Source organism: Tympanuchus pallidicinctus, unplaced genomic scaffold (assembly GCF_026119805.1).
Source record: "Tympanuchus pallidicinctus isolate F22 unplaced genomic scaffold, pur_lepc_1.0 scaffold9, whole genome shotgun sequence".
NCBI classification, from domain to species: domain Eukaryota; kingdom Metazoa; phylum Chordata; class Aves; order Galliformes; family Phasianidae; genus Tympanuchus; species Tympanuchus pallidicinctus.
Window position 1 is genome coordinate 14254694 of NW_026294813.1, and position 27402 is coordinate 14282095.

The 27402-nt window shown below is 44.6% G+C and overlaps 1 protein-coding gene across 5 annotated transcripts in view; it reads left to right on the top strand.

The window, feature by feature from the left end:
* PDZD2 (PDZ domain containing 2) overlaps window positions 1-27402 on the top strand; it is a 196910-nt gene that overhangs the window by 125784 nt on the left and 43724 nt on the right. For 4 of the 5 annotated variants that reach the window (XM_052670568.1, XM_052670569.1, XM_052670571.1 and 1 more), the window contains 4 exons: window positions 4650-5046; window positions 18156-18298; window positions 19330-19462; window positions 21279-21446. In XM_052670568.1, the coding sequence (XP_052526528.1) occupies window positions 4650-5046; window positions 18156-18298; window positions 19330-19462; window positions 21279-21446 (841 nt within the window). The remainder of the gene's footprint in view (window positions 1-4649; window positions 5047-18155; window positions 18299-19329; window positions 19463-21278; window positions 21447-27402) is intronic. The other variant, XM_052670570.1, reaches the window with a different exon arrangement.

Below are 27402 nucleotides of genomic sequence, written 5' to 3' on the forward strand. Positions count from 1 at the left end.
TCAGTGGGAAATGTTTCCAAACTGACTCTTTGGTGATATCTTAGCCCTTTTTTGGGGAGATGACGCTACAGTGGAAATATCGAGGTTCAGTGCTTGTTGTCCCTCCAGGGTCTACCACCCACATGGCTGGGTTGGTTTTGTGGTCTTCGGTGTTTTCCTGTTCCACTGGGACTAGGATGTCCCGAGGTTTACCTTTATATATGCATATATAATAATAATAATAATAATTATTATTATTATTATTAAAAATAATAAAAAATAAAAATGATGTATATGTGTGCGTATGTATGTGTGTGTATGTGTGTGTGTGTGTGTGTGTGTGTGTATATATATATATATTCTTTTCTTCCAGAAATATACTTGGCCTGTTCCATGATTCTCCAGAACAGAGTTTTTTTGCCACTTGTTACTGCAGAGCGTGTGCAGCCTCTCCTTGCCTCCCATTGCAGAGCTATGGCGTTGCCTCCCTGGGCTCTGAGTTATTGCATGGGACTTGAGATTTCTTTCAGGTGTAAGGCAGGGATTTGGGTTGAGTTCCATAGGATGGGAGCAGCCCCTTGTATGCAGGGAGACAGGATTCTTGGCACTACCTTACAAAGCCGGGCAAAACCAGGAAGCATGGGTGAGTGTTTTGTTGGTAAACTGTTCTGCAAATGATGCATTACCAGTTAGTGAAATCTCTTGCTTTCAGCCGCAGACTCTAAGAGTTGCTGCCCAAGGTTTTTAGCTGGTGCATGCCATGCAGGGCTTCTTGCCAACCAGCGCAGGATAGAGGAAGTTAAAAACCTATTGTGATTTACAGTCTCGGTTTTCATTAAATTAGGTCAATCAAAGCTGCATTTGGGAGATTTTTGCTTCTTGTGCCTTTTTCATCTGAGCTCATGTTTGAAGTAGCTGAAAACTTGCAGGCAGCAGCTGATGCTGTGTGCTGAGAGCTGCGGATGCACACAGACTCTGATCCTGCCCAGCCAAAAAATCCGTTCGTTGCAATGATGGCTAAAATCTCTGTGGATGCTCTGCTGGGACTGAACCTAAAAAAAGGCATGTCTGCTTAGCACACATTAAATCCCTGAGAAGCGAATTCTGGGGTCCTGTACAGCTCTGGTGGTTTTTTGCAGTATAGAGGCTGTATAGATATGTTTTATTGAATCCATTTCTTTATTTCCCTCTGGCACCTGGATGCTCCTGGACTGATTGAAAGTAATTAAAAATCCGCAGGTTCTCAGTCTTTTAATACATTCTTTCCTGTCTTTTGTCCTGTGCTGAAGGCCTGCTGTGCTTTCATGGGGTTTTCTGGCTTCTTTGTTAAATAGGGAAAGAAATGACAATGGAAAAGGAAGCCAGCTAAGTAGGCAGCACATACTTAGCAGAGCTTAAAAGTAGCTCAGGCTCCCTGGTTAGCAGCCCTGCCTACAGATCTAGGGTGATACTGACAATGACCACAAATACTCCATATATTAGATGCCTATCTTGTAATGTGAGCATGATGTTACACCATGCTGCTTTTCCTACGCAGGATGCCTGATTTTCGATTTGAAACAAGCTCTGGGGTAATGATGCCACTTATTGCATCACTGGTACCTGTCCTTGTGGAAGCTGGACATACCCTGTCCGGAAATACCGGAGATCATCTGGTGTGCATGGTCCCTCACTGCCACTCAAAAGTGATTGATTCCTGCCCCAGAGAAAGCGTTCCTTTTTCTTCATGGGAATGTGTGCTTTGAACTGCTGAGAAGCACTCAAGAAGACATAAAACAGTGAGTTACTACAGGTAGCATGCCTGGATCATCCTGCCATATGGAGTAAATCAGTGTTGCCCCTCTGACTTCAGCACAGCTGCTGCATCTTTACTGCTCTGAGTTCAGGCATGAGTTTCTGTGGACAGTAGATAGAGAAGAACAAACTTTGTTCTTCTTTCTGTAACTTTGCACGTTACGAGCAGAGTGAACATGTTACAAGAGGAGGTGAAGCAGTAAACTGTTTTCTTCTTTATCAAATGACTTTATTTGGGATATGCACTAAGTTCCCCCTCTGCTTGGTTTCGAAATCAAGCAGTTGCTTAGTGCTTACACTTGGTTACTGGCACTCAAAACTACAGCCGCAATTAGTTTGGAGATAGTGATCAGTGTTTTAAATCTCCCACGTTGGTGCACCTGCAGGAGAACAGGTCTGGCAGAACGGGCTCTGCTCCAAGCAGGCAGGGCAGCACCCATGTGAGGCATGGGGCTACTGGGAGACGAGCAGCTCTTCTCTGTGCCAGCAACAGCGCTATCAGGCTTATGTGTGATGGATCAGAGTGCAGTGGTATTGCTGCAAGCAAAAGTCATGAATTTTAATCAACTTTACTGGCTGCCTTGAAATTTGAGTTGAAAGATAAATGTGAAAAACAGGCAGCCCGTATTGTTTCTGGAACAAAACGGCCCCTCTTCTGTTGATTAAAAGCATTTTTCTTTTAACTTGATAATCCAAACTACTTCCATCTTAGTTGTGGAATCTTTTAGGCAAAGCCAGCAGGTCCTGCCTGCCCCAGCTGCCTCACTGGGCCCGTATCACTTCACAGCCATCCAGACAGCTGGGCTGCTGCAGCCGCAGTGCTGTTTGGGGATGGTTTGAAAAAAGATGGGTTTAAGATTTTATTTGGATATGTATAGATGTTCCCTTTCCTTTCTTTCAAGAGGCTTGCCTTTGTGGAGAGTTCAGTCTGTATACATTTGGGAAACCTGTTTGTCCCTCAGCCCAATTGCTCCAGGGCTGTACTTATGTGGCTGTATTCATTTGGGCATCAGACTTCCTAGTGAAACACAGGCAGTCTTGACTGGTGCTGTTGTCTGGGGGACATCTCAGCTTTAGGAAGGGGTGGACTGAAACTACCAGCTAATGTCTGTGGGCAAAAACATACCCGTTGTGTGTTGCTTTCAGCCACTGCCAGGCTGGTCCAGATTGCTTTGAGTAATGGAGAGAGCTTTCTTCGCCCATCTGCAAAGAAGTTTGCTTCAGGGGTTATCAGAGCTGCTTTTCCTGTTTTGTCGTAAGTCACCTCTGTGCAGGAATAGCTTTGAAGGGTTGTGTTTAAGGCCAAACAACTTTTAAGAAAGGGAAGGGTAAAATTCCCCCACAAGCATCAGGCAGGGAAAAAAGGGTGGAATACTCCCAAGTTCCTCCTGCTCTCTCAGACACAAGTGCTGTGTTATTTTCTCTTAGGACCTCTCATGGTTTAACTCCACACCTATTTTCTCATCTCCTCTGGTAGCTGTAGGCTCACCAACTGCTCTGTGTTAGTGGAAAGTTTATTGCAGCTGCACCAGAGGGTTATTTGGTGCTCTGGGAAATTCTTGTCACTTTTGCTAGTGAGAAAGACAGTGGAGTTTTTTGGTCTAAATTAATGTGAAAGGGCACATACAAACCTGTTAAATACACATTCCAGCTTGTTTGTACTCCTCATTGGTCACACCCTTGGCTGAAAACCCAAATATTTCAAGAATTTGGATTGAGGTACATGCTTTCCCAAAAGAGGCATGAAGTTGGATTCCCCTCTTGCATTGATGGGTGCAGTTTATTTAAGGTCACTTGAGTATTTGAAGCAGAAATGTCATTTTCTGCAAGGCACGTTCAAAGCCTTTGGAAGGAAGGTGATGGTGTGGTATGGGGACCTGGTGGCTGCTCCATGCACAACTGCAATGACTTAGCTCCTGCTTTGTTTGGAGTGTGCCTGCTATAAAGGAAACTTAGTCCCATTCATGGGAGCCAGGGTGCATTGTAGTGCCATGCTTTGCTGTACTGAGGTGGTTGGTTCAGCATATGCTTAGTCCTGTGGCTGATTTGTTCCCCTGGGGTCCTGAAAGAACGTTGGTATGCCTGGGCAGAAGATGAGTTTCTCTGAGGAGACTCATTTCAGATGCAAATCACAGAATTGTAGGGGTTGGAAGGGAGCTCCAGAGATCATCGAGTCCAACCCCCTGCCAAAGCAGGTTCCCTACAGCAGGTCACACAGGTCGGCATCCAGGCAGGTCTGGAACATCTCCAGAGAAGGAGACTCCACCACCTCCCTGGGCAGCCTGTTCCAGTGCTCCGTCACCTCACTGTAAAGAAGTTCCTGCGCACATTTGTGCAGAACTTCCTGTGCTGCATTTCTGACCATTCCCCCTTGTTCTGTCTCCACACACTGCTGAAAAGAATCTGGCCTTGCCACTCTGCTCCCAACACCTTGGATATTTATAGACCTGGAGCAGGTCCTCTCTCAGTCTTCTTTTCTCAAGGCTAAACAGATTATTTTTAACTTTTCAGAATTTATTTATTTATATTAACCCCCCCACTGGAACTACTTTTTTGCTTTGCTTTGCTTGCTCTTGCCATTTTGTGTTGCTGTGCCATTGGTCTGCAGGTCAGGGTGCTGGGTAGCATTACCATTTGGTAGCATTACCAGTTGTTCTGTTACTGCTGCCTGAGTGTCTGATAGGGCTGCTGGGAGGCAGCACTGAGATCTCTGCTTGTCAGTGCAAATTTCTAATACCAAAGGAAAAAGGAGCTCCTGCAGATGCTTGGAGGTATCCCAGTATGTCCTCATTCTGAATGCAGCTGTGCTGCCCAGAAAGTCGTGCAGGAGGGATGTGGGGTGAGCCACTGCTAACACATGCACCTCTTCCTTGCAGTTACCTGGCTGAGCAGTGCTGGAATGGAGGCTTTGTCTACCTGATCATGTTGCGCCGCATCAAGCGCAAAGCCCCTCTTCCTCCCTCCAACGGCAACAACAGCAACAGCTGTGACCCCAAAGCCAAGCCCAGCCCTGAACCTGCTGACAGAACAGCTCAGAATGGGAAGAGGACCAGGAAGTTTGGGGTCATCACAAGGACGCCAGGCAGCAAGGAGAGCAAAGAAAAGCCAGAGCACGGGAATGGGCACTGTACCCCGATGGAGGTGGAGGTGGCTCAACCGGAGGCCCCTGAAGCAGAAGTTAATGCGGAGGAGCAGCTGCGCAGCGCTAGGGCACAGCACCGGTCCCGGCTATCGGAGGGCAGCGTGATGGACATCGCTGATCAATCAGCCCAGGTAGGTCTGCTTTGAGGTTTTGTGGAGAAGCAAGCAAATTTTCTGATGCGCAGGAGGATTAAGGGAACTTCTAGAATGATTTCACAGGTTTCACTGTGCTGTCCTCTGTGTGACAGACTAAGCTGCTGGGATGTTGAGTTGTAGGCATTGTGTACAAAACCAGGAGACAGGAGGATTTGAGAATTAGGTAGTAACTGTGAGGAATTTTTGCCACGTTCCTTCTGTGGTGAAAGAGAAGGTTGTTATTTCTCAGACTTGTCAGTGTTGGCTTCAGGAACTCTTTTGTTGGAACAAATGTTGACCTTGAGACACTGAGGCGAGAGGGGTCAGTGAAAGATGTTCATTTTGACCTCTTAGGCTTCATGTCTGAGTTCGATGGGACCTTAAAGCTTCTGTTAAAAGTGGAATTGAAGTTTCCATTCTTGAAGAGAAGCAGAATCAGCACCAGACCTTGGCACAATTATTAGCGTTACAAAGCTTGTTTGAAAAATGCTTAGGAGCCACATGGAAGCTGCTGTGAGTTTTGCTCCAAGTTGGTGGGATGGATGATTTGTTAATGTCTGGGATGGCAGTGGGTGCAGGACTTTCATTGCTTCTCTCTTCTCATCCTAACGGAGATCTTGGGGTTTGCCTGCTAGAATTGCAGCATTGCTGAGTGGAGAAAAATAACCCAAGCCTTGATTAGGTTTCAGTATGCATCTGTCACCAGAAGAGCTGTCTGCCAATTTTTTCATAGACACTGATAACATAAACAGATGAATGCTGCTGTGCTGGGCTCAGGGCTTGCTGCTGCAGCTGCATTTGGTTTTAAGACTTCAAAGGTGGCAATGCAGCAATGTGAGTGGACATCTCATCCCCGATGTCGGCTGGGGAAAGCATTGGTTTAAACCAATTTTTCTGAATTGATACTCCCCTGTACTAGTGCAGAGTGATGTTGGTTGTTAGATTAAACTAACTTAACATAAAAAGCATGGGAGGGGGCTAATCCAATTTTTTTAAGTGCTGGTCTTAAAGAAGTGTAATTGAGAAAACCTATTCTTCCCATCAGTGAGACACATTTGATTTCATGGTGCAACAGGGAGGGGAAGTATGTGCCATTTTTGTAAATTATGTACCATTTTTGAAAGCCTCACAATTGCAGTCTGTAAAACCCTTCCAAAGAAAAACATTAAACTCCATAAATAAATAAATCCATCCCATTGGTATTTTGGAGACTCCAGTTCATATAAAAACTTAAGGAAGTTTTTATATTTTCAGCAATCTGTTCTGGAGATGTCTAATTAAAAATGTTGTAAATGAAGATGGCTAGAGTATGTTTTGAGGAAGTCGATGCCAAATATGAAGAAACTCGTAAAGCCTTTTCTTGCTGGTATTACGTTGATGTTTTGAGTCACTATGGTCCAACAAGTGTATTATTAAATTCAGAATATACATGTGTCAATGTGACCAATAAATGCGTTTTTAATGCAAAGCACATATAAGGTGGTTTTCTAAAATGTAAACGCTTGGTTGAGTCACTGGAAATGTAAGAGCTATAATCTGTGCTGTTGTGGTGTATCTGTCACAGAGCCTGCTGGGAGGCAGTCATTTAGCAAAATTGCTTCTCTCTCTCTCTCTCTCTCTCTGTCTCTTAATTTTTTCCCCCTTAATGTTTTGCTCAGAGATATGACCTCTGTACGTGTCAGTATTAATTACATTTTCCTAACATCTGAACGTGGAGAATTGTAAGTAGTTGAGCCTGAATGGCATGCCCTGCACAGCCTTTGCTTTTTGAAAACAAGGAGACTCTACAGATGCCCATCACTTTAACAGCTGTGTGGTAGCTGCTATCGGTAATCAGCAGCTTAATTCAGCTTCTTAATGAATGGTAAATAGAGACAGTAAATAAAATTTTTGAAAGTATTTGAGTTCTGTTAAAACAATTTAAAAAATAACGACAATCAAAGGATGAGGATATTTGGAAACTTCAAAAGTCACTTAAAGCTGCGTTTCCAAAGCATGACCTGGCGGTCAGGCATGTGAGATCCAGTCCTGTCAGGAGTCTTTTGAACACAGCATCTAGAATGGAGTGTCAGAAATTGCAGCCTTCCTCCTTCCAGGCTTCAAAGCACAAGCCAAACCTTTCACAGCTTTGGGATGAGTTATCTCTTCCCGGACAGGGACAGGGTGCATTGGCAGGGCACCTTCTCTATGGGGAAAACTGGCCCATCCCCGCTGCCTGCGCGGTGCTTGACATCTCCTCCATGCGTTGGCTAATGGAATATCCAGAGCTGTCAGCCCCAGCACCTTTGGGGAGCAGTATATTCACTGTGTGTCATTGAGAGATGCCTTGCAGCAGGCTGGAGGTCAGCTGCGGATGGGAGGAAAGGCTTTGGGAAGCAGTTGCAGCACCTGCGTGGCTGCAGGAGGACTTCTCTGGTTCTCCCTCTTCTCATTCCCCTCCCCGGCCCCAGGATGCAGATGGAAGAATTACAGAGCTGGAATCTTGGCTCCAGGAAATTCCCTTTTTCTCCCTTTAGGAAGTTCATTTGAAGTTAAAGCAACCAGAATGCAGGGGAGAAGAGGTTGGAGTAAGTCTGCTTGTCTTTGGCTGTTGCTCTGCTGAACCCAGAGGTCAGCTCGTGGCCTTGGAGTTGTTGTGCCAGGAGTGCTTTTGAGGCAGCCACGTGCCTTGGGTGTTGTTAGCTTTCCTCTCCCACAAGCTCGGTGTTTTTCTCTTGTTTTGTCACAACGTGCTGCTAATAACAGCAGTGCTGAACTGTAAAATGAGAGCTGAGATGAAAACTATTTGTCAGATGAACCTGCCCAGAGATTCCAGTGCTACTGGCTCGTATGCATGTGTCAGTCCCCTTCAGGCTTGCTTTCATCTCCCGGATCTTGGTCTGTCTCTCCTGTGCATTTGGCATTGCTATTGCTATGTATAAACAAATCTGCTAGACTGTTTGTTGGTATGTAACCTCAATAAATATTGTACCTGTCAATTAGCAGTCAGCATCTGATGTTTACAGGTGGCTAAGTTATGCTGCGATATTTTTAGAATGAACCAGAGTGCCCCTTAAAAATGTGCAGATTCAAAGCTGCAGGGCTCTGTCTGCCTGGCAGGAAGATCTCAGAGGCCTGGAAACCAGATCTGACCTTGGAAAGGGCCCAGGGAGTCGTGCATAGTGATTTAAAAACAGGCAATCTCTGAGCCAGAGTAATGACCCATCACATCCTGGGGAGATCTAGGAGCTCAAATGCAGAAATCAAAGTTTGCTGCTTTTATTCAGTGGCTTGAAAGCAGGTGGTATTTTCTAGGCTGGTAATTACAAAGGCAAGGATGTAAGATGAGTATGGGAGGAGCTAGGGAATGATAAAGAAAGGGAAACAGGAGGTTTCCTCACAAGATACCAATTTCGTGGTTTCACTATTTTTACTGGGAAGACAAAATCACTTGATTTTGTTCTCTGTTTCTCTGTCACAGTTGTTTTGGAAGAGATGTGGACTGTTTTCTCAGCTGCTCAGAACTGAGGAGTGCTGAGAAGTTGTCAGATGGGGACCAGAGGTGTGAACTTGGGATTGCAAGGAGCTAGAGTACCTTGGCAATGAGGATGGTTTTTCAAAGGGCATTCCATTGAATCAGGTCTCCTAGTATGGCAGTTGAGGCTTTCATCAGTGACCCAGAAGTTTGGCTGGTGATGGAATGTGCCAGAGCACGAACTGCTGCCTTTCCTTCCTCCTACCCCATCACGACGCTTTGAGAAGTCTTCACTGGCTTAGAAGAAAACCAAAGATGCTTCCAGAAGTGTCTTAAATTTACACTTCTGCATTAGGAAAGGACTGACATCCAGATCCAGAAGTAGCAGTTTTGATTAGATGATATGTAGAGGTGACTGGGTGTCAAGGAGATGCTCTCGGTAAAGGCAGGCAGGTGAAAGGTGTTGGGGTGTATGTCTGAGCACTTGTCTGCTGCAGCAGGCACATGGTATGGGAGCAGAGCTGCCATGTGTGTCCTGTATGGAGAGCAGTCAGCATTTGCTGGCCCCATAAAGTGTATTTTTTGTCTTTGTGAGGTCAACTTACTACCTATTAAAAAAAGGAGAAGACGGGAGGTCATATTAAAGCTGAGTCTCAGAGAGGTTTTTGGGGAAGTGAGATTCAGCAGCACTTTGACATTGTGGATGACAAGGGCTCTGTGTTGCTAACCCACGTTATTCAGCAGTGAGTTCCAGCTATGAAGCAGCATGTGCAGCCAATTTTGCTGCCTTACGATCCAGTTGGGCCTGTCTTACGCAGACCATAATTCTCCCTGTACCCCTGATTGTATGCACAGGTGCACATGGGTGTGTATGTGCACCTACAAGACCAGTCAGGTGTTTGCCAAGGAGTACTTGCATTTATACTACCTCAGGTGAGCAGTGCTTGTCTGCACTTAATGAGAAAGTCGTCTTTGTTCCATCCCATTACTGCTTGCTTATTAAGATGGCATGTCTCAGGAAAGGTGGAATGCTTTTGAATTGCATGTTGTTTTGCAGTTATGGAAGGTTGACAGCTTTCTGTAGCAATATTTACCAATCAGTGCTGGTAAATGTCAGTCGTACCTTTCATTTTGGCTAATGCAAAATGTTTCTTATCTTGCCAAGCAGAAGAATAAGGCTAATGGTATGTTACAGGAATCAAAACACGAGACTTGACATACTGTACCTACTATAAGGATTCTCCTGTTTTTTAAGTGGGGTGGAAAGAAAAGTTGTCAACCATTTTCTGTACCAAAATGCAAACCTTGCTGTGAGTAGGATACTTCCAAGGGTAAGCAGTGACAGATTCATTGAACTTGGGAAACTGAGTTGCTTTGCATCAACTTATTTTTGTCACTGTAAGCACTGATTATTATTTCATCAAGGTTTTTTATTTCACTGTTGTATGATACACATTTTAGAGATACATAACTCCAGTTTTTGTTCCTGTTGCAGACAGCTTAAGATGTGCACAGGCCTTTTTAAGAATCTGTTTCTGTTCTTAACGTCTTTTTATCCTCTGTGTTTGCTTCTATCTTTCATTAACGTGAATCCTGGGGCTATCTACTGTCTTGAAGTTTTAATTTGCACAGTGATAAGCATGTCTTTCCTCTCTCTTGCCTATTTTGGGTTGTAAACTCTCTCAGGGACAAGCTCTGTCTTTTAATTGTAGCTGCACAGCACTGACAAAACTTGGCCTTGATTTTGCTTGGAGTTTTAGGAAGCGCTTTTATGTAACTAGTACTGATGCTACAATTCATTTATTTTTGCTGCCAGTTATACTCCACCTTGCCATAAAACAGCCGTCACCACAACTTTCTGGGGTAAGTTGCCCTTGCTGTCACGTTTCTCAAGTGATGGCAGGTTTTGCCTTTCTTTGCTGTGATTTAAGCAATAGCTGTGGCTGGGCTAGCTGTAGATTTAAATTTTAAGTAGCAGTGTGTTCATTTATTCTCTGTTTGAATCGAATTTTCAAAAGGCTTAGGGCAGGTTTGTGCACAGAAATAGTACAGCAATGGATAAGTTGTAATGAATTAGTTTAAACGTGGTCATCGTGAGAAGGGATCCTCTCTGTTAGCAATGAGCTGCCCGTAGAGATGTCAGGGATGCACAGGGCTGTGCCACAAGAGCTCTCAGCTGACATTTGTGCTCTGCTATGACAAACTGTAAGAGAGAGCAACAGTAAAAAAAAACATTTACTATCCATCCAGAAAGTGTTGTTTTCATTTTGCATATGGTATGGTTGATACAGCAAATCCGTAAGTGGAACGCGAAGGATGGCTGTAGCTGAATGTTTAAGTTTGATGTTTTGATCATTGCATGTGAATGTTTGAAACCAGTGGACATGCCTAAAAATGGAGCGTGCTGTTTGCTTAGTGCTGCAGTGTTTCAGGTGCAAGCTGTGATTATGGATATGCATATGCTTAATTTTTGAGTCAGGGAACTGAAACTGCTTAGCGAGCCCAGATTCCTGACAGCAGGAGATGAAAACCAGTTCCCAAGACAGACTAGGCTTTAGCTGACATGGGGACCATGGTGACTTACTCCAGGACAGGCTTTAATCTACTGCAGACAGCAAGGATTTTTTTCTGGGAAGCTTCAAACCAATCCACTGTTCCCAATGGCCCAACAACAACAGATTGAGACCCAGTGAGTTACTTGAAGGAGTGCAAGCACACTGTAAAACTTAAAAGCTTGAGCTCCCCGGGGGCATTTGCTGTGCTGAACAACCCCCCAACCCCTTGAGTCAGGAATAGCTGCACAGTCCTTTGGCTGATCTTGCAAGGAAGCTCCAGAGCCTCAAGAGGGGAGCAGCACAGGAAGGTGTGACCCAGATGGTGATAGCTTAGGATGAGAAACATCTCCAGCAGATTTTTTGCAAGGGGTGATTATGTAGTTTAGGTGCATGCAATGGCTGACAAAATGTTTAAAGCCCTTGCCAAGGAAATGATGTCAACAACTAGTCTGTCTCTGGAGATGCATCCCTGTGGGTCATTCTGCTTAAGACTGCAGAGTTTTCATCCCCTCATCTGTGATGCCTATTTCGTGTATTTTAATTATGTATTTGTATTTGGAGAGGATTTTGCTTTCTGCTGTTCTCCAGACTATCCTTAGGATGCTTCTCTCTTCAGGGCAAGTTACTCTTTCAGTTGAAGGATGCTAAGCCGTTTGCCCAATCAAAAAGAACCTGTTGAATCAGAAATGGGCACCTGTTTTGAGGGCATAGAAAGTTCGTGGTCAACATTGTATAATTCAGAATGAGGACTATGAGTTTGACTTTTTCTACTTTCAAGACGTTTAGGAAACACCCAGAGGCACTGACTGGCTTGTGTCACCTGGAGGCAGAAGTGAAAGGCTTTGCAGGTTCCAATTCTAAGAAATATCTCCAGCGGTAGGAACTTTTCATAGACAGTAAGGATGGGCAAAGAACTTGTGCCTTGGAATAACACAGTGTAAAGGAATGTAGATGACTTTCTTTTCCTCCCCTTTTGATTTGTTTTGGAGTTGTTTAGCTTGCTTGTTCAACAGTGAAAATTCAAGATAGCAGATGAAAGCAGGAATCCTGCTGTCAGACCAGCTTTAACAACATCTTGGTAAGACCAGATGAAAATCATACTCATTATCTCCGATGAAATAATTGCTTTGTTAAGAATCTGCAAATATCAGATTTTGGCATGATTTTGTGATTGAGTCATTCGCACTAGTGTATCTGTGATGTAAGAGTGATGGCTTTTGACTGCATCTTGAGAGCAATACGTTTGAGCTTATCACCTGCATCTGGTCACTAAGGTTAATTCAGCAGCTACCCAGCTACTCCTGTCCCCTGTCTGCATGGGGAATGGGATGATGTGAGCAGGTAGCATCTGACACAAGGCAGGCATCTGGGAGAGGAGCTTTTCGTGTGCCCCAAATCACTGGGGGGTTCTGAGGAGGGAAGTGCTGCTATTTACACCCGGCATAGCTCCCTGTCCCTGTAGGCTAGGCCATTTGGTAGTGCTGATGCTGATCTGAACATGTGCCCTGGCTGTGTGTTTTTTATGTGGGAAATACTGCTGGTTTTCAGGTGCGTGCCATCAGCACTCTGGTTGCTATCAAACCTATTGTGATCAATTTTTCAAAGTGTAAATCTTAAAACTTTCTCTTAAACCGTAAGTTTCCAAAAACAGCTTCATGGCCAGCAAGGAGGAGTTTACTGTTAGTTTCTGCTGCTGGGGTGGTCCCGTGAGGTCACCAGGCAGGAGCTGGTCCTGCACAGGCAGCAAACCCCATCACGGTACCGGCAGGGCAGGTAGGAGTCCCATGGGCATGTTGGTAGATACCTACATGGGATGCAAGGTCTGGCAAGGTTGACATGTGCATGTCTGGTGTGCTGACACACTGTTACTGCTGTTCTCAGCTTAGCTTATCCTGGGTTTTGCTTGAAAACTATTACTTATTTATGCAAAAATCATTGCTGCTGTGACAGAAAGTGTTTTTTGTAGACAGCTATTTTACATTTTCCATTTTGCTGTCTGCCTTTTTAACTACTTACTGCATTTCTGTTTTCCATTTGTTTACACCTTGCTCCTGCCAAGCTTTTCTTTAATATAACATTTCAAAGCGATCTTTCCTTTGTATATTCAGATTTGCAACTTGTTGAACACCACACGGTAGAAATCAGTCAAGCCCCTTTTAAACTCCCCTGCAATTAGCTGGTGAAAGACGGGTGGGAAGAGCGGCTCTGACACATCTTATTTATTTATTTATTTTACACTCAGGGGGGAAAAATGTTCCTTTTTGTTTTATTAATGATGTGCTTATGAAATTGAGCGTTTGATGGTATGCACTTGGAGCAAGCGTAACGCGAGCTTCCCCACATCTGTAGCAGGCTAGTTTGTTCCAGATGTAGGCTTCTTGCTCTGAACAGAGGCTGCCTCGCATACAATGGTGGAGAAAGGCAGCCTGCAGGGAGCAACTTGAGATGCTGGCTCGATTCTCTATTCTCATTTGTGGTCTGTTACATAAGATGACCCATTTTTTCTTGCTCATCATTAATCCGAGTGGAATATTCATACCATCTTAAAAAACATTTTAATTATTTGTAGCTTGTGCACTTTGATCATCTGCAAGAGGAAAGATCTGATCCAAGGCACTGCCTGCTTGCCAGAGCCGAGTTAGGAGGAAAGTTGAGTTACCTAAGAATGATGTAACTGCAGAGAATAAAAAACAGCCATCAGCCAAGCTGCAGCCTCTCTCACTTGACCATTTGTGCTTCTTCTTGCTGTAAGAATGTTCACAGGAGCACTATAAATCTTGAAGGGACTTCAAAAGAAGGTCTAGTCTCTTCTCCTTCTCTCTGACAAATAGAGTCACACACAGAGATCACAGGGAATGGTAGGGATTGGAAAGGATCTCTGGAGATCATCTATTCCACCCCTCTGCTAAAGTAGGTTTCCTAGTCTGCCTTGCACAGGAAGGCATCCAGATGGCTATTGAATATCTCCAGAGAAGGAGACTCAGTAGCTCCTCTGAACAGTCTGTTCCAGTGCTCTGTCACTCTCAAAGTGAAGAAGTTCTTTCTCATGTTTTATGGAACTTCCTGTGTTCCAGTTCACGCCCATTGCCCCTTGTTCTATCGCTTGTTGTGGTACCACCAAAGATAGCCTGGCTCTTTTCAAACATCCTCTTGGCCACTGCCCTTTAGATATTTGTAAGTGTTGGTAAGATCACAGAATCGTGGAGATTAGATAAGATCATTTGGGTCATCTAGTCCAACCATCAATCCATCCCCACTATGCTCACTAACCATGTCCCTCAGTGCCATACCTCCACGATTCTTAAATGATAAAATCACCAAGGTTGGGAAAGACTTCTAAGATCATCCTGTCCAATGTACACCAATCACCAATATTTTCTACTAAACCATGTCCCTCAGAACAACATCTAAACATTTCATGAACACCTCCAGCATTGGTGAGTCCAACACCTCCCTGAGCAGTCTGTTCCAATGCCTCACCACTGTTCTTGAGAAGAAAATGTTCATCCATGGCATCCACACAGCTCTCCTAGCATGGGGAGTAGTTCTACTGCTGCTCGGGTGCTGTGGGATAGATCTCAGCAGGACTAATATTGCCTTCCAGAAGATGGGGAAAAATCTCTAAAAGAAATTTTGACTTCTCCTTCCTTTGGTGATTTCCAGAGAGAGTGTGGAAGTCTGTAAGTGTGCCTCTTGGCCATATCTCAGGTGGACTGCATGGTTCTCTGTGGCTTGTGACATCAGCCCACGAGGTCTAGCTCACCTTTCCATCTCACTTCACAAGTACTGAGCTTCCTTGTGTTGACCTGACTTTGTTTAAGGGTAGTTAAGGAGTATGGATTAGTCTCCTTATTCTTGAGAGCAGTGAAAAGAGGCTGTTCTTGGTTCTTGCTGAGGATATCTGCAGTCTGAAATACCTCCCTGAACCCACAGCATCTCTCTGTACTGTGGGCATGAAATACTCTCTCACAGACTGCTGTGGATGTATGTGTGAGGATTTATTGTGTCACTCGTGAACAAAACTATGAGGATTATTCTGAATCATTTATAAATGAAGCTACGAGGATTTTTCTGAGCAAATAGAAAAGTTCCGATGTTAGTAGGGATATGAAACAGGCAGCAACCAGTGTTGTGCAGCCCATCAGAGGATGTCATTCTGCAGCTAAAGTCATCGTCCTCCTCTGGGCAGGATTCAGCAGGCTCCAAGGGCAGGACGTCAGACCTGCGGACAGCCAAATCTAACCATGAGTGGAGCTTCCCTTGGGTGTCGTAAGTCTCTGGAACTGAGTGAATATGGCACAGTCTTAGCCCTCATCTGAAGTCTGAGTGAATGTGTATTCTTGTTTAGGAAGAAATACTTGAAAATAGGATCCTTTAAAAAATTTAAAAGTGAAAGACATAGAATGCATTGCTCTGCTTTTTAAATTTTATTTAAAGCATTTAAGGCTTGTGCTGTTGAATGTGGGTTTCTCCAAGAACTCAAGAAAACTGTTTTTTTAGTCAAATTTAAATACATTTAAGAATCCTTGGCCTGGAGCTTTACTGGCAAAGCTCTTGTGTGATGCAGCCACAAAAGGTGCCTGATGGAACCAGCAGCATTTCCCAGCTGGCAGTGGAGTGTCCCATGCTGCTCTGTGCAGAAGTAGAGTGCCTATGTGGGGAGGAAATGGGGCTCTGTGGAACACCTCCTTTCTCCAAGAAATCTCACCAAAATGCTAGGAAATCTGCGTTTTGGTGCTCAGCTTTAAAAAGTCAAAGATATGTGGGTACTTCCGGGGTTGACTGAACAGCTGTGGCTGTTCTACAAAGGGAGAACGGTCAGCAGATGTAGTTCTTAGTGCCACTGACTTGTGACTTCAGAAAGGATGAAATAAATGTATATTTGGTTACATGCTAGGCTGAGGTGCTGTGTGCAGCATGACTGTGCTCTGCCATCCCTGCTTAGGCTGAATAATGCGCTGCTTTGCAGGTAGTTTTGACTTCAGTGGGACTTGAAAGGGAATGAGAGCAGCAGAGCCTCACCACTTGCTGCTACGAAGTGTTGTGCCGTATGAATGAGTATTGGAGTGTGGGTCAGTGGAGAGTGAATTTGGGTTTTTTTAGTATGTGACAGTGAGAAGTGCTGAGGAGTATAGGCGGGGTGCTGTGTGTGGGCCTTTGCATAACCAGCATTCCAAAACACTTTTGCAAGTCATTAGAAACAGTGTTATAAGTGCATTGTTAGGCTTTATCAAAGGGTTTGCTTCTGAACTAGGTGTAACAAGTGGACAGCCAGAGCAGCATCCTGAATGAGCATCATTTTGGTTGGGGGAGGGAGGGATGTGACACATCTGATGTTCATTATGGGTGCAGGGCATATTATAGCAATAAAATCTCTTTGGAGCATTGTCAGACTTTGGCTTAGTTCTGTGTTTGTGTGTTTGTTTGTTTTTGAGCACATAAATACAATTGTCTCTAGCCCCTGCATTTAACATGATGTTTTGTCTGTCTTGGTAATCTGTCTCAAGGTATTTGCTGTCCTTACATGCCCTGTTACTCAACTGGGACTGGGCTTTTATCAGTTTCTTCAGCATCCTAGTTAAACCTGTGGGATATTGCTCATATGCACTGCTGTTAAGTTAACAAATTACCCACAGGTGTCTGCTTTTCCAGGATCAAACTTTTGGCTTACCTCTCAAAACACCAGGTTGGTTTTTCCTGTTTTTCAAACCGTGGTCTTGGGGCTGTGTAACCTTTATCTCCTGTTCTTCTCTTTGTTCTGAGGTACTAGTTTACATACTCGAGATCATATTTTTTCTCTGTCTGAAAAACTCATGTTGCATTGCATTTAAAGGTTTCAACATCGGTCCCCAGTGGTCAGGTGGTCAAGTTAAAAGAAAAAGAACACATTTTCTTCACTTAATATAGGCTGAGATAAGCAGCGTTGGACTAAAATCTGCAAGCCACTGCCACAAACCTTACGTCCACTGATATATTTAGCAGTTCCACTCCTCGGAAACAAGCAGCAATTTCTACGAGCTCTTCACAGTTTGGCATGAAAGTTGAATCATCTCCACTGCTTGGGTGTTTGTATGCTGCAGGAACATTGTCTCTGTGCAGCACAGACCCAGTCAGAAATATGACCTCCCCCGTGCTGAGTGACTGTGGCAAGCAGCCTGAAATCACCTCCAAACTGTGTATTTTTCTGCCTTGCAAGCTTGGAAGCTTCCTGGGATTCTCATAATTCTGTTACTCTGATTCTTCCCTTCCCTCTGAGAGTGTTCTGGCAATTGCCTCTGTGTATTGCTTGCTTGATTATTTTTCTCTTTCCTTTCCTGTTCCGCTGATAGCAGCCTCTCCTGTGTTTCCTTGTGCCCAGTCCTTCCAGTAGGATGCATGGGAACTAGTCTCTTGTATTGCATTTTGTATTGCACCAGAAATTGCAGAGCTCTGTTTTGGATTTATAGTCATTAAAAAAATAAATAAAGCTGTGCTAAACATTACTCATTACTTTGCTTATATTGAAAATTTATTCTTTGTGGTGGGAAAATCCTTGCTTGCAGTCTGTATAACATCTGTCAAATAAGGAATATTTGATCAGCAGCTGACAGTGTGAGGCTGGCATTTTCCTCCTCATGTCTGAAATGCTGCGAGCCGTTTGGAGAGGGAAACGCCGCTGCATGCTGCAAGTCTGCTCCGCTCTGGTGTTCAGGGTGCCGTTTCAGTGGTATCTCGCTTCTCAGCCCCTCGCTTTCTGCAAATTCTAGAGTTTTGGTGAAGGTGCTGGAGGCTGCTGTTGGCTATGGGAAGGATTGCGACATAGAACTGCAGCGCAGAACAGCATAGCTCAGAAAAGCTGCAAGCGGGCCTGCAAGGAAACTTACACATGCTGCACCTGCTCTATGCTGCCTCCTCCTTTCTACCTCCTTTGCTTGGACCACAAATAACAAGGAAAAGCTCAGCAAAAAAAAACCAAAACCAAAAAAGCCATGTGGCTTGAGCTCTACAAATGTGTGGTGATGGGCAGCAAGGCTGTACGTCGCTCCCTCCTCTACCCTCCCAGCCTTCTCTCAGTGTCCAAATCCAAACTCAAGGACTCTCTGCCCATTTTCTCTCAGCGAGAAGGTTCCCGAATATGGAAGATGCACATCCTGAAGGGGACGGACGGGCTGGGGATTCAGATAACAGGAGGCAGAGGCTCGAAGCGATCCCCGCACAGCATCATCATCACCCACGTGGAGGAGGGCGGCTCAGCACACAGGTGAGCCAGCAAGCTGAGCCTTCAGGGTGTGACCCAGCATCTGTGGCCATTGCTGTTAGCCAGGATCAGGATAGGTGTGGGTGATTTGTCCTAATGATGTGGAGACGTGCATCAGTCTGTAAAGGTTAAGAAGGTGAAATTTTAGCTTGAAAGCTCATTTTTGTTATTGAAGACCTCTCTCAGCATGTTTAGTCCAAGGTAAAGACTAACAAAAGACTTGAGTTTAGTGCAGGTCCATACCAGAGTCAGTATGTATAGGGACTTGCTGTGATATCCTTCCGGTACTTGATGGGAGCTTATAAGCAGATGGGTGACTGACTTTTTATATGGTCTGATAATGGTGAGACATCAAGAAATGACTGTAAACTAAAGGAGAGAAATTTAGGTTAGATGTTAGGAGGAAGTTCTTCACTCAGAGGACAGTGATGCACTGCCACTGCTGCGCAGAGGGCTGTGGTGCCCCCATCCCTGGAGGTGCTCACAGCTGGGTTGGAATGGGGCCCTGGGCAGCCTGAGCTAGCTGGGGCAGCCAACCCATGGCGGGAGTTGGTATGGGTTGATCTTTAAGATTACTTCCAGCCCAAGCCATTCTGTGATTCTTGGCACCAGGCTCTTGATGATGGAACGTAACCCAGTGAGCCTAATGGCTTGCAGGGCTCTTTTCCCAGGTCAGTTTCTGGGATATGGACCTTTCCTATGGGGTCATCAATGGGCGAGGACAAGCTGTGCATCCCAGGGGATTGCTCACTCCCAGCCTTGCCTCTGATGGTGAGATCTGGGGCTCACTGCTGTTTCCCATCCATCTCCAGTGAGGCACAGAGAGGGTCTGAGAGTGCTTTCACTCTGGAGGCAGAGTGAAATGGCTCTGAGTATAGCAACAATTTCCAGAGGACTCCTTCCTGTGCTCCCTTTCTGGTCAAACAACGCTTCACTGATCAGTGCAAATTTAGCATCACCCAGGTCACATTTTACCTCACCAAAATCCACCTAAAGCATGGTGGGAGCCCAACGTTCCCTCTCTGTTTTCACAGGGACGGCAGGCTGACGGCAGGCGACGAGCTCCTGATGATCAACGGGCAGTCACTGGTGGGGCTGTCCCACCAGGACGCCGTGGCTCTCCTGCGCTCGGCCGCTGGCATGGTGCAGCTGGTGGTCGCCAGCAAGGTACAAGCAGCACACGTTATGTCTTCTCCCTGGTGTCTCCCTTAGATCTGTCCTCAAGGATGTGTGCATGGAGAGGGCACATTTTTGAGATGGAGGCACATGTTTGCATTTGCTCCCCTAAGTTTAATGCAGTGCTACTGGGATTGTTATCAGTAGCTGCTGTAAATCTGTGGCAAATCAGCAGGGTATAGACTACAGTAGTGATTTGCTTGTATTGTTACTGTTGTTCAGTGTGCAAATGAGGCTGGATTTAGTCATGCAGACATTACTTAAGTTTTGGGCAAAAAGCATTTTCTTAAAATATACGTAGACTGCTAAATAAAGCAGGCTGTACTCAGCCTCATCAGATGCTTGCCTGTGGAGTCTGTTATCTCTCTCCATATCTGTGTACTAGAGGTCTCCTGATGATGATCCCTTGGCTTGAATTCCTTATTTTGTCCTTGTTAATAGCTTGCAGCAAAGCTCTCACAGATAAAGTAGCATGAAATTTCAGGGGAATGAGAGTGGAATTCATTTATTAGGAGGACTCTCAGTTTTGCTTTCAGAGATCAAGGGAATATTACACAATATTTTTGCTTTGTTTATGGAAATCCTCCCCACCCCAGTTTGCGCATTCTCCCTGGTAGGGTTGAGAATACTTCCAAAAGCACTTAGGATCTCAGAAAGGACAACACGACCACTGAGGTTGGGGAGGGACCTCTGAAGAAGGGGGGCCATGGGGACCACTCTTGTTAACCCAGCCAATCTGGTGCAGATTTACATAAGCTTCATTTCTGGATGCTCTTTTGGCTTCATAAAGAAGCTTTCTATTTCTTGACTTGGTCAAGAAGAGGCTCTCTTCCTCCATGTTAAAAGTGAAGAGCCTGTAACTTTCTAATGTTGAATTTAGACAGGGAGTTTCATTCAAGACCTTCTGTAGGCTCCCAGCATGATATTAGCCCCACCAGTGTTTATTCTGGAAACAACATGCTTTGAACTGGAATAGGTACATTTTGTACTTCATTTGGACAGTTGGAGTCCCTGCCAAAACACAAGGCGTTAGCCTGCCTATGACTGTCCTGAAAATTATTTGCTTGCTCATGGAGTGACTGCATTGAAATAATCTCTGTGAATAACCTTACAGATTAAAATTTCATATAGAAGGGCATATATAGGTGAAGTGTTCCCCATCAGATTCCTCTGGCTGCTGTTTGTTGGTATGGGAAAGCAGCCCTACAGTTTGGCATGCTGAGCACTGCAAACACAGGATTTCCTTTGGAAGCAATAAAACGAGAGCCTGTCTTACTGTCTTACTTCAGCTGATGCACATGTTTACCTCTCAGAAAACATGCCAAAGCCAGGGGAATGTCTCCTGAAGCATCTGGACTGGGTAGGTGGAGGCTTACAGAGTTAGTTCTCCCAAACAGCGCTATTGGTTTGTTGCCTTGGAACATTTAGATAGGCATATATGTGAAGGGAGCACGGTGTGAGATTTGGGACACGGTGACATGAGTAATGAGCCTGCAAGCTCTGCGTCTGCTTGCCGTGACTTTTAGTGAATTCAGGTGGGGAGGAGCAGACTGCTAGGGGAGCATTTATTTTAAATTCTCTTCTATGAAATCTGATTGTTTTAGATGTGTATTGGCCTATGTTTACTTGGTGCACATGTTAACACCAGAGCTGCTGTCAGTAACTGGGCCATTACAGTTCAAGCTGATGGAAATATGTAAGGAGGGAGGATTGATGGGGAGCTCCCTTTGGGCAGGTGAAATGGGGCAGAGTCAGCGTGGCTTTGGTGGATTCTGTGATGTAACACATTTTATTGTCTCTCGGGTAGGAATCCGCTGAAGGGGATTTTCTGAAGTACCCATCTGCCAGTTTGCCAGATTTGCTTAGCACTTGCTCAGTCCAAGACTCTGTCTCTTGCACTGACAATAAAGAAAATGAAGAGCCCGAAGAAGAAGATGTGAAGGGAGAGAATGTGTCCCCTGAAACACTGGTTGCTGTAAGTGTGGCTTTGGTGACATTTTCACTCTCTCGCTCGACGCCTGCTTGCATCTGTCTCATTCTCCTCCAGCCTGGCACAGATGGGAAGGGGCCATCAAACCCAGCCCTTTTTGCACAGAAGGTGGTTGGAAGCAGGGGTGTCACCTACTGTGGTATCTGCCCTCTGTTCTGCACTGTAGCAAAGCAGTGGCGTGGGCAGCAGGAGCTCTTGTATGCTCCAAGCTGTGGGAGAGTCATGTTATTCCTTTGTCCAATCTGTTGGGCGCTTTTTTGCCCCTTCCAGTGCTTTTGTTGGAACCAATGGGATATCTCTTACAGTGCTTACGTGGCAACACGCTCCTCTTTGCTCCTTTTGTAACTAAACTTCTGTAACAGCCTGCTGTCCAATTCTTCAAGGTTTCATTTGCTCTGCTGATGCCAATGGATGCTTTTTGAAGGGAGGAATCTGAATTTATGGCTGTGCACTGTAACTGAAGGTCTACTGAGTAAATGCTGTCAGTCGATAATCTCACCCGCATTCCCTTCAGGGCTGCATTAAGCAGAGATTAAGTGGATTATTGTTATTTATTTGTAATGTAGCAGCTCTCTGAAGCTTCATCAGTATCCTGGGCCTCTGTTGTATTGTACAAATGCAAAATAAAATGATGTTCTCAACTCTAAAGAGCTTACAGGCTTGTTTTCAGGCATGAGAAAGCATGTGGATTCAGTTGAAGCTATTCTCTTCGTGATTTTTTTCTTCTTGTCTTTCTTCCACCCCCCTTTCTGTGGCAACTGTAATAAATCTCTGAAACCTTTGGGTGGCTCAGATGTGATGTCTAGCATGGTGATTTGATTGTGTATTCTTACACTTCTCCAGCTTCATGCTACAATCTGCCTGATGCTGGTGTTCCCTTCATACCTGCATGTTATCTCTGCTTTGAGTCTATGCTCTCTCAAGCATCTTTTTAGTATGACAAGTTTTGTTTTCTCGTTACTGATGTCTGCACAGTCTTCTCTCCCATGTGCCAGGTTGCTGTTCTGTGGGGAGAAAGGGAAATGCGAATAAATCAGGGATGCTCAGTGCCAATGACATGGTAGTGTTTGTATGCAAACTTAAATGGGCATCTCAGCATTCTTTTAGCTTTAGAAATTCTCTTCTGTGTGTTGTGTTTTAAGATCTGGTAGTTTTTCTTAAGCCTGTGGCTCAACAAAGCTTTAACCTAAAAATCAAAAGTTAATTATACATAGCTTCAGGATGCAGTTCCCTGGCATTCCAGCAAATCTTTCTGCACATGCTACCAGTGCCACTTCATATGCTCGTGAGGTTCCAGGCAAGACTCTGTGTTTTTTATTGAAGGCAGTTTTGAGATGTCGTTGGATATTTCCTTTCTCAATTAACGTAACTCTTGGAAAAGCTTGAGGTAGCTGAGGTACACGGTGCTGTGAAGACCCAGCTGGACAAGCCCGGTGTAGCCCTTCAGCCTGTACTTGAGTTTGCATCCTGCACTACATTCTGTGCTGAAGCTACTGCAGTGGAGGTGGCTTTGGAGCTTTGGTTTGCCTGCCTGGCATTGCCTTTGATGGCAGTAGCTGAAAGCTTTTGTAATGCATCACTGAAGGGTGGAGGGAAAATCATAGGAATCTGAGTAGTAAATGTGTTGGAAGAATGGCAGGAATATGTATTTCTTTCCCTTTATTTCTGGTGGGTTTTTTTGTTTGTTTTGTTTGTTTTGTTTCGTTTTTTTATTGGAGAGGATGTCATTCAGAGGGATATAAGCATGCTGAGTTATTCATGGTTCTCAGGACCTGCTGTGTTTCCAGTTTTGCTGCACATGAAATTTTTCCTCTTCTAATCCAGCATGTGGATGCCTTTGCATTTTCTGTGTAAGTGCTGTGTCAGCCTCAGCAGCGCAGGCACAGCTCTGCAGCTTGGCGTGGGCAGTCCACGCAGCGCAGACCCCTGGGCTCTCCCTGCAGTCTGATCCGTCATCTTCACACAACCTGGGCTGTGCGAATCCTGTGTGCTGCCAGGCAGGATGTGGGAAGGCAAAGGCATGGGAAAGATGAGCTCACACGTGGTTTTTTTCTGTCTAGCAAGGTGGGGAGAATTTTTCACAGCAAGGCTTTGAGGCTGGTTTGAAGGTCAGCATGAGCATGAAGTGTCATATGATTTAAAATAAAAAGCAAGCAAACACAAAGCATACCTGTGTGGCTACACAGTGTATGTGTATGTACAAGTATGTATCTGTGCGTGTATATATATTCATGTATATATATATATATATATATATACACTCAATTGCAAAACTGCTTTAGAAATTACTGTTCTTTGCTGCTCCCACTCCCTTGATGATAATCATGTGCTCTCTTTCTCTCATACATTCCATATATTGGTACTGTATATCACTGTTGCTGATGGTTAAAAGAAAACTAAGCTGGAACTAAGGAACTAGGCATTTTTTATCAGCACAGATGTAATGATTTTAGTGTTCCAGAGGGCTTGGCACTGTGGTCTGGACTGAGGTCTTGGTTTTAGCATCAGACCTCTTAGGTTTGAGGCCAGTTCTCAGTCCAGCTCTGTATAGGAGTTGTCTTTCTCACCATTGGCTGCTCACCTATGACAAGAGGTCAGTGAATTTTCTTGTTTGCTGGGCAGGGTTTTGCAGGCACTTAAAGGGGTGCTGTCAGGTGCTAGGTGACCAACTAACAAAATTAATTCAGAGGTGTTTATGGTTGGATGACATTTCACTGTTGCTAGGAGGCATTACTTTTGGAGTGACCTACTTATATTCCTGATGGACTCACTGCTAGTGCAACAGCACCTGGCTGCTTATAAGCTGACTCAGCACTTGGGCTCGGATGGATGAATTTTACCTCTGGGGTTCTGCAGAGCCTGCCTGTGAACAGGAGACCACTGTGCAGCTTGCCCACTCCTGGTGAGGTTACCAGTGAGGTTGTGTTTGAATTCAAAGGCACACTGCCCAGCAGAAATTGAAATTGCTCGGAACTCAGGTACAAATTCTCACCTTCCTTGTAAATATTCAGAACTCAACTGGACCAGGCTCTCAGAACGTGATCTGAGTTGTCTCTGCTTTGAGAGGGTGGCTGGACTGAGGTCTCCCAGAAGTCCCTTGCAACCAGACTTGTTCTATGATTCCGTGAAAATTAAGAAGGGAAAAAGCTTTCTAAGTGCTGGATCTTCAACATTCTCCCTCTCAGCATGTTCTCCAGAACCTTAAGTTCTGTTCCGGTGTGTTCAATGGGGAAATACAATCTGAGCTACTCAACTGCTTTAGGACACAGCGGAAGAGTTTTGTGATATTTGGAAACTGTAATCTAAAAGAAATATTGCTTGTAAGGCTTAATGAAGAGTCCGTTTGTTGTATTTTATTAATTAAAAGTGTCATAGCAGAGTTTAATTTGAGCTCTGTTTTTACAGAGTCTGTTTAATTTGAAACATCCCTTAAAGTTGTAACTTCAATAAAAGTTGTGCTGCCAGACAGAAAAATGATTGCATTAATATCCTTAACGTGCATTTATTTTAGAAGTGGTATGGCCAAAATGTTTCGAACTTTAGGTATGAAATACTGGGCCATAGAATCAAGTTGTATTACATTGTCCTGAGTCACTTTGGGGATTTTAGACTCCTCCCCTAAATCCCTATTTTGCCTAGTGCAAATGATGCTGCTGTTTTAAGATGTCATTATTTATGTCCAAATGAAATAGGATGATAGGATAATATTTGCCTCTGACAATTTTTTTTTTTTTAATTTTAATTCATTTTTCCTAGCATTTCTGTTGCTTGAAATTGCATCTATTTGTCACTGTAATGCTGGATGGCAGAGCAGCATGGGAAATGAGCTCAAAACAGAAGGCAGGTCTGCCAAGAATTTGCAAAGTGTCTGATGAGTCTGGGACATTTTGGGTCCCCTGGCAGAGGCACATACCATTCTTAGCTTCAAAAGCTCTTAGCCTTTGTTTGTGGTGGTGCTGTGTTGTTCAATATATGATGATCTGTGTATTTTCATTCTGAAGTGTTCTACTTCAGCAGACAGCTTTGTGTTAATGGGCTGGATGAGAAATTCCAAGAAATTATTAATTACAAGTAGAGTGGACTGCCTTGGGAGGGCTGGATCTGCAGTAGCTGGAGGCAGGGAGGAAGGCTGGGGACTGCTCCTCTGGGCTGCACTGAATCTTACTCTCCTTGTGATGCGTGCGGCCGGGACTCACTGAGCAAGTAACAGACTGAATGTCTCTGGTTAAAGGTTTATTGCAGGAGCTGCACGAGCTTCTTTGCCTCTGTGAAAGCATGCTTACCTGTTGGGTTTTTTGTGTGTGTGTGGTATTTTTTTGTTGTTTTTTGGTTTTTTGTTTTTTGGTGGGTTTTTTTTTTGTTTTTTTTTTTGCAAGGTATGCTCCAAAATCTACTTTGTGAGCATGCCCAACTGCATTTGTTTGCCCACTGTGCCTGCTTTGTTTTTCATCTGACACAAGACTGGTTGGTTACGCTCTGTTGCAAGACTTCTTGTCTTACTAGGGAATCCATGTGTAATTACCTCTAGCCATGCAAGCATAATAAGGAAGAGGATAACAATGCCATAAGTTTAAAAACACTCTTGGGGTCAAAAGTTCTTCTGGAAACACTGGGAGAGAATTTCAGAGAAAGCATTAGCATTGAAAAGGAAACAGGAAGCATAACTCAACAATTAAGTGTGTGCAGAGCATGGGGAGGGACCCTCATTACCAAGAGGACTCGAGTGTTAGTTCCCATTAGGGCACTGCATCCTCAGAAGGGTTTGCTGAGACATGACTCATCCTCGAGCAGGGTTGCATGGCTGGAAAAGAGAGAAGCAGCTTCCCACTCTGCATGGGAATGCGTTGCTCAGGGTGGATGAAGATGAAGGCTGGCCCTTGTTCTGCGGATGGACTAAATAACTCCTTGGGCTAGGAGCTCCCATCCTGCTGCAGATGCTGCATTTGCTGAGGGCCTGGCAGCACTGTACCTGTCCAGGTCCTACCTTGTCCATCATGTCCCTGTAGTGCTGAGCCCATGCAGTGACTTACACTTGTGCTGTAGTGTAACATATGCTCTGGGTTCTGCAGTGACTGCAGAGAACTGCTGAGTGGCAAGTTGTAGGTGGAAATTTGGATGGGAGGAAATGAGAAAATATCTGGGGACTAGCTCTTGTTTGTTTCATGTGGTTGTTCCATGTGAGTGTTAATAGGATAGTACTACAAAGGGTGCACAGAATCATCGAGCGGTAGGAGTTGGAAGGGACCTGTAGAGATCACTTAATCCAACCCCTTGATGAAGCAGGTTGCACAGGTAGATATCCACATGGGTTCCTGTAGACTTGATGCACTCTACAAACTATGAGTTACCTCCTGATGTTTGAGCTGGCTGAGAGATAACCTTTCGAGTTGACCGTAAGTATCAGTGATCAGTGCAGACAATGCACAGACTGGTAGTTTTTCTCCTTCCGTGTGATGAGTTTGAATGCCAAGTCAGCAAAGTGATCGAAATGCAAGTTTATCTACAGTACATGTTCCACATTCTCTTTGCTTTTGTGAATGAGGGCTTTTCCCATAAAGCAACAGATAGAGTACAGCCTGTCTCTCCTTGGGCTGTTTGGATAGCTGCCCGATTTTGAAGGAGATGAACTGCCTTTAGCAAGCTAAAAATATCCCCCTCGTGGCACTGGGACAAGGAGATGCTGTCACAGCCGTGCAGTTCACATACATTAACAGAAAGATGATAAAGGTTCCAGGATTTGAGAGTTAGTGTGAATGTCGTATCATCGCATCTGCAGCTTGTTTATCTGCGAATTACTGAGCATGTACACAGCCCAGTCTCGTTGGGTTCTGTTAAAACATGTTGTACATGCACTGTGTCCAAATAAATGTGGCCTGTATAATATATGAGGCTTCAGTCCTTGATTCAGGTATGAAAGATGCTTTGTGCTTATGTATTCCGT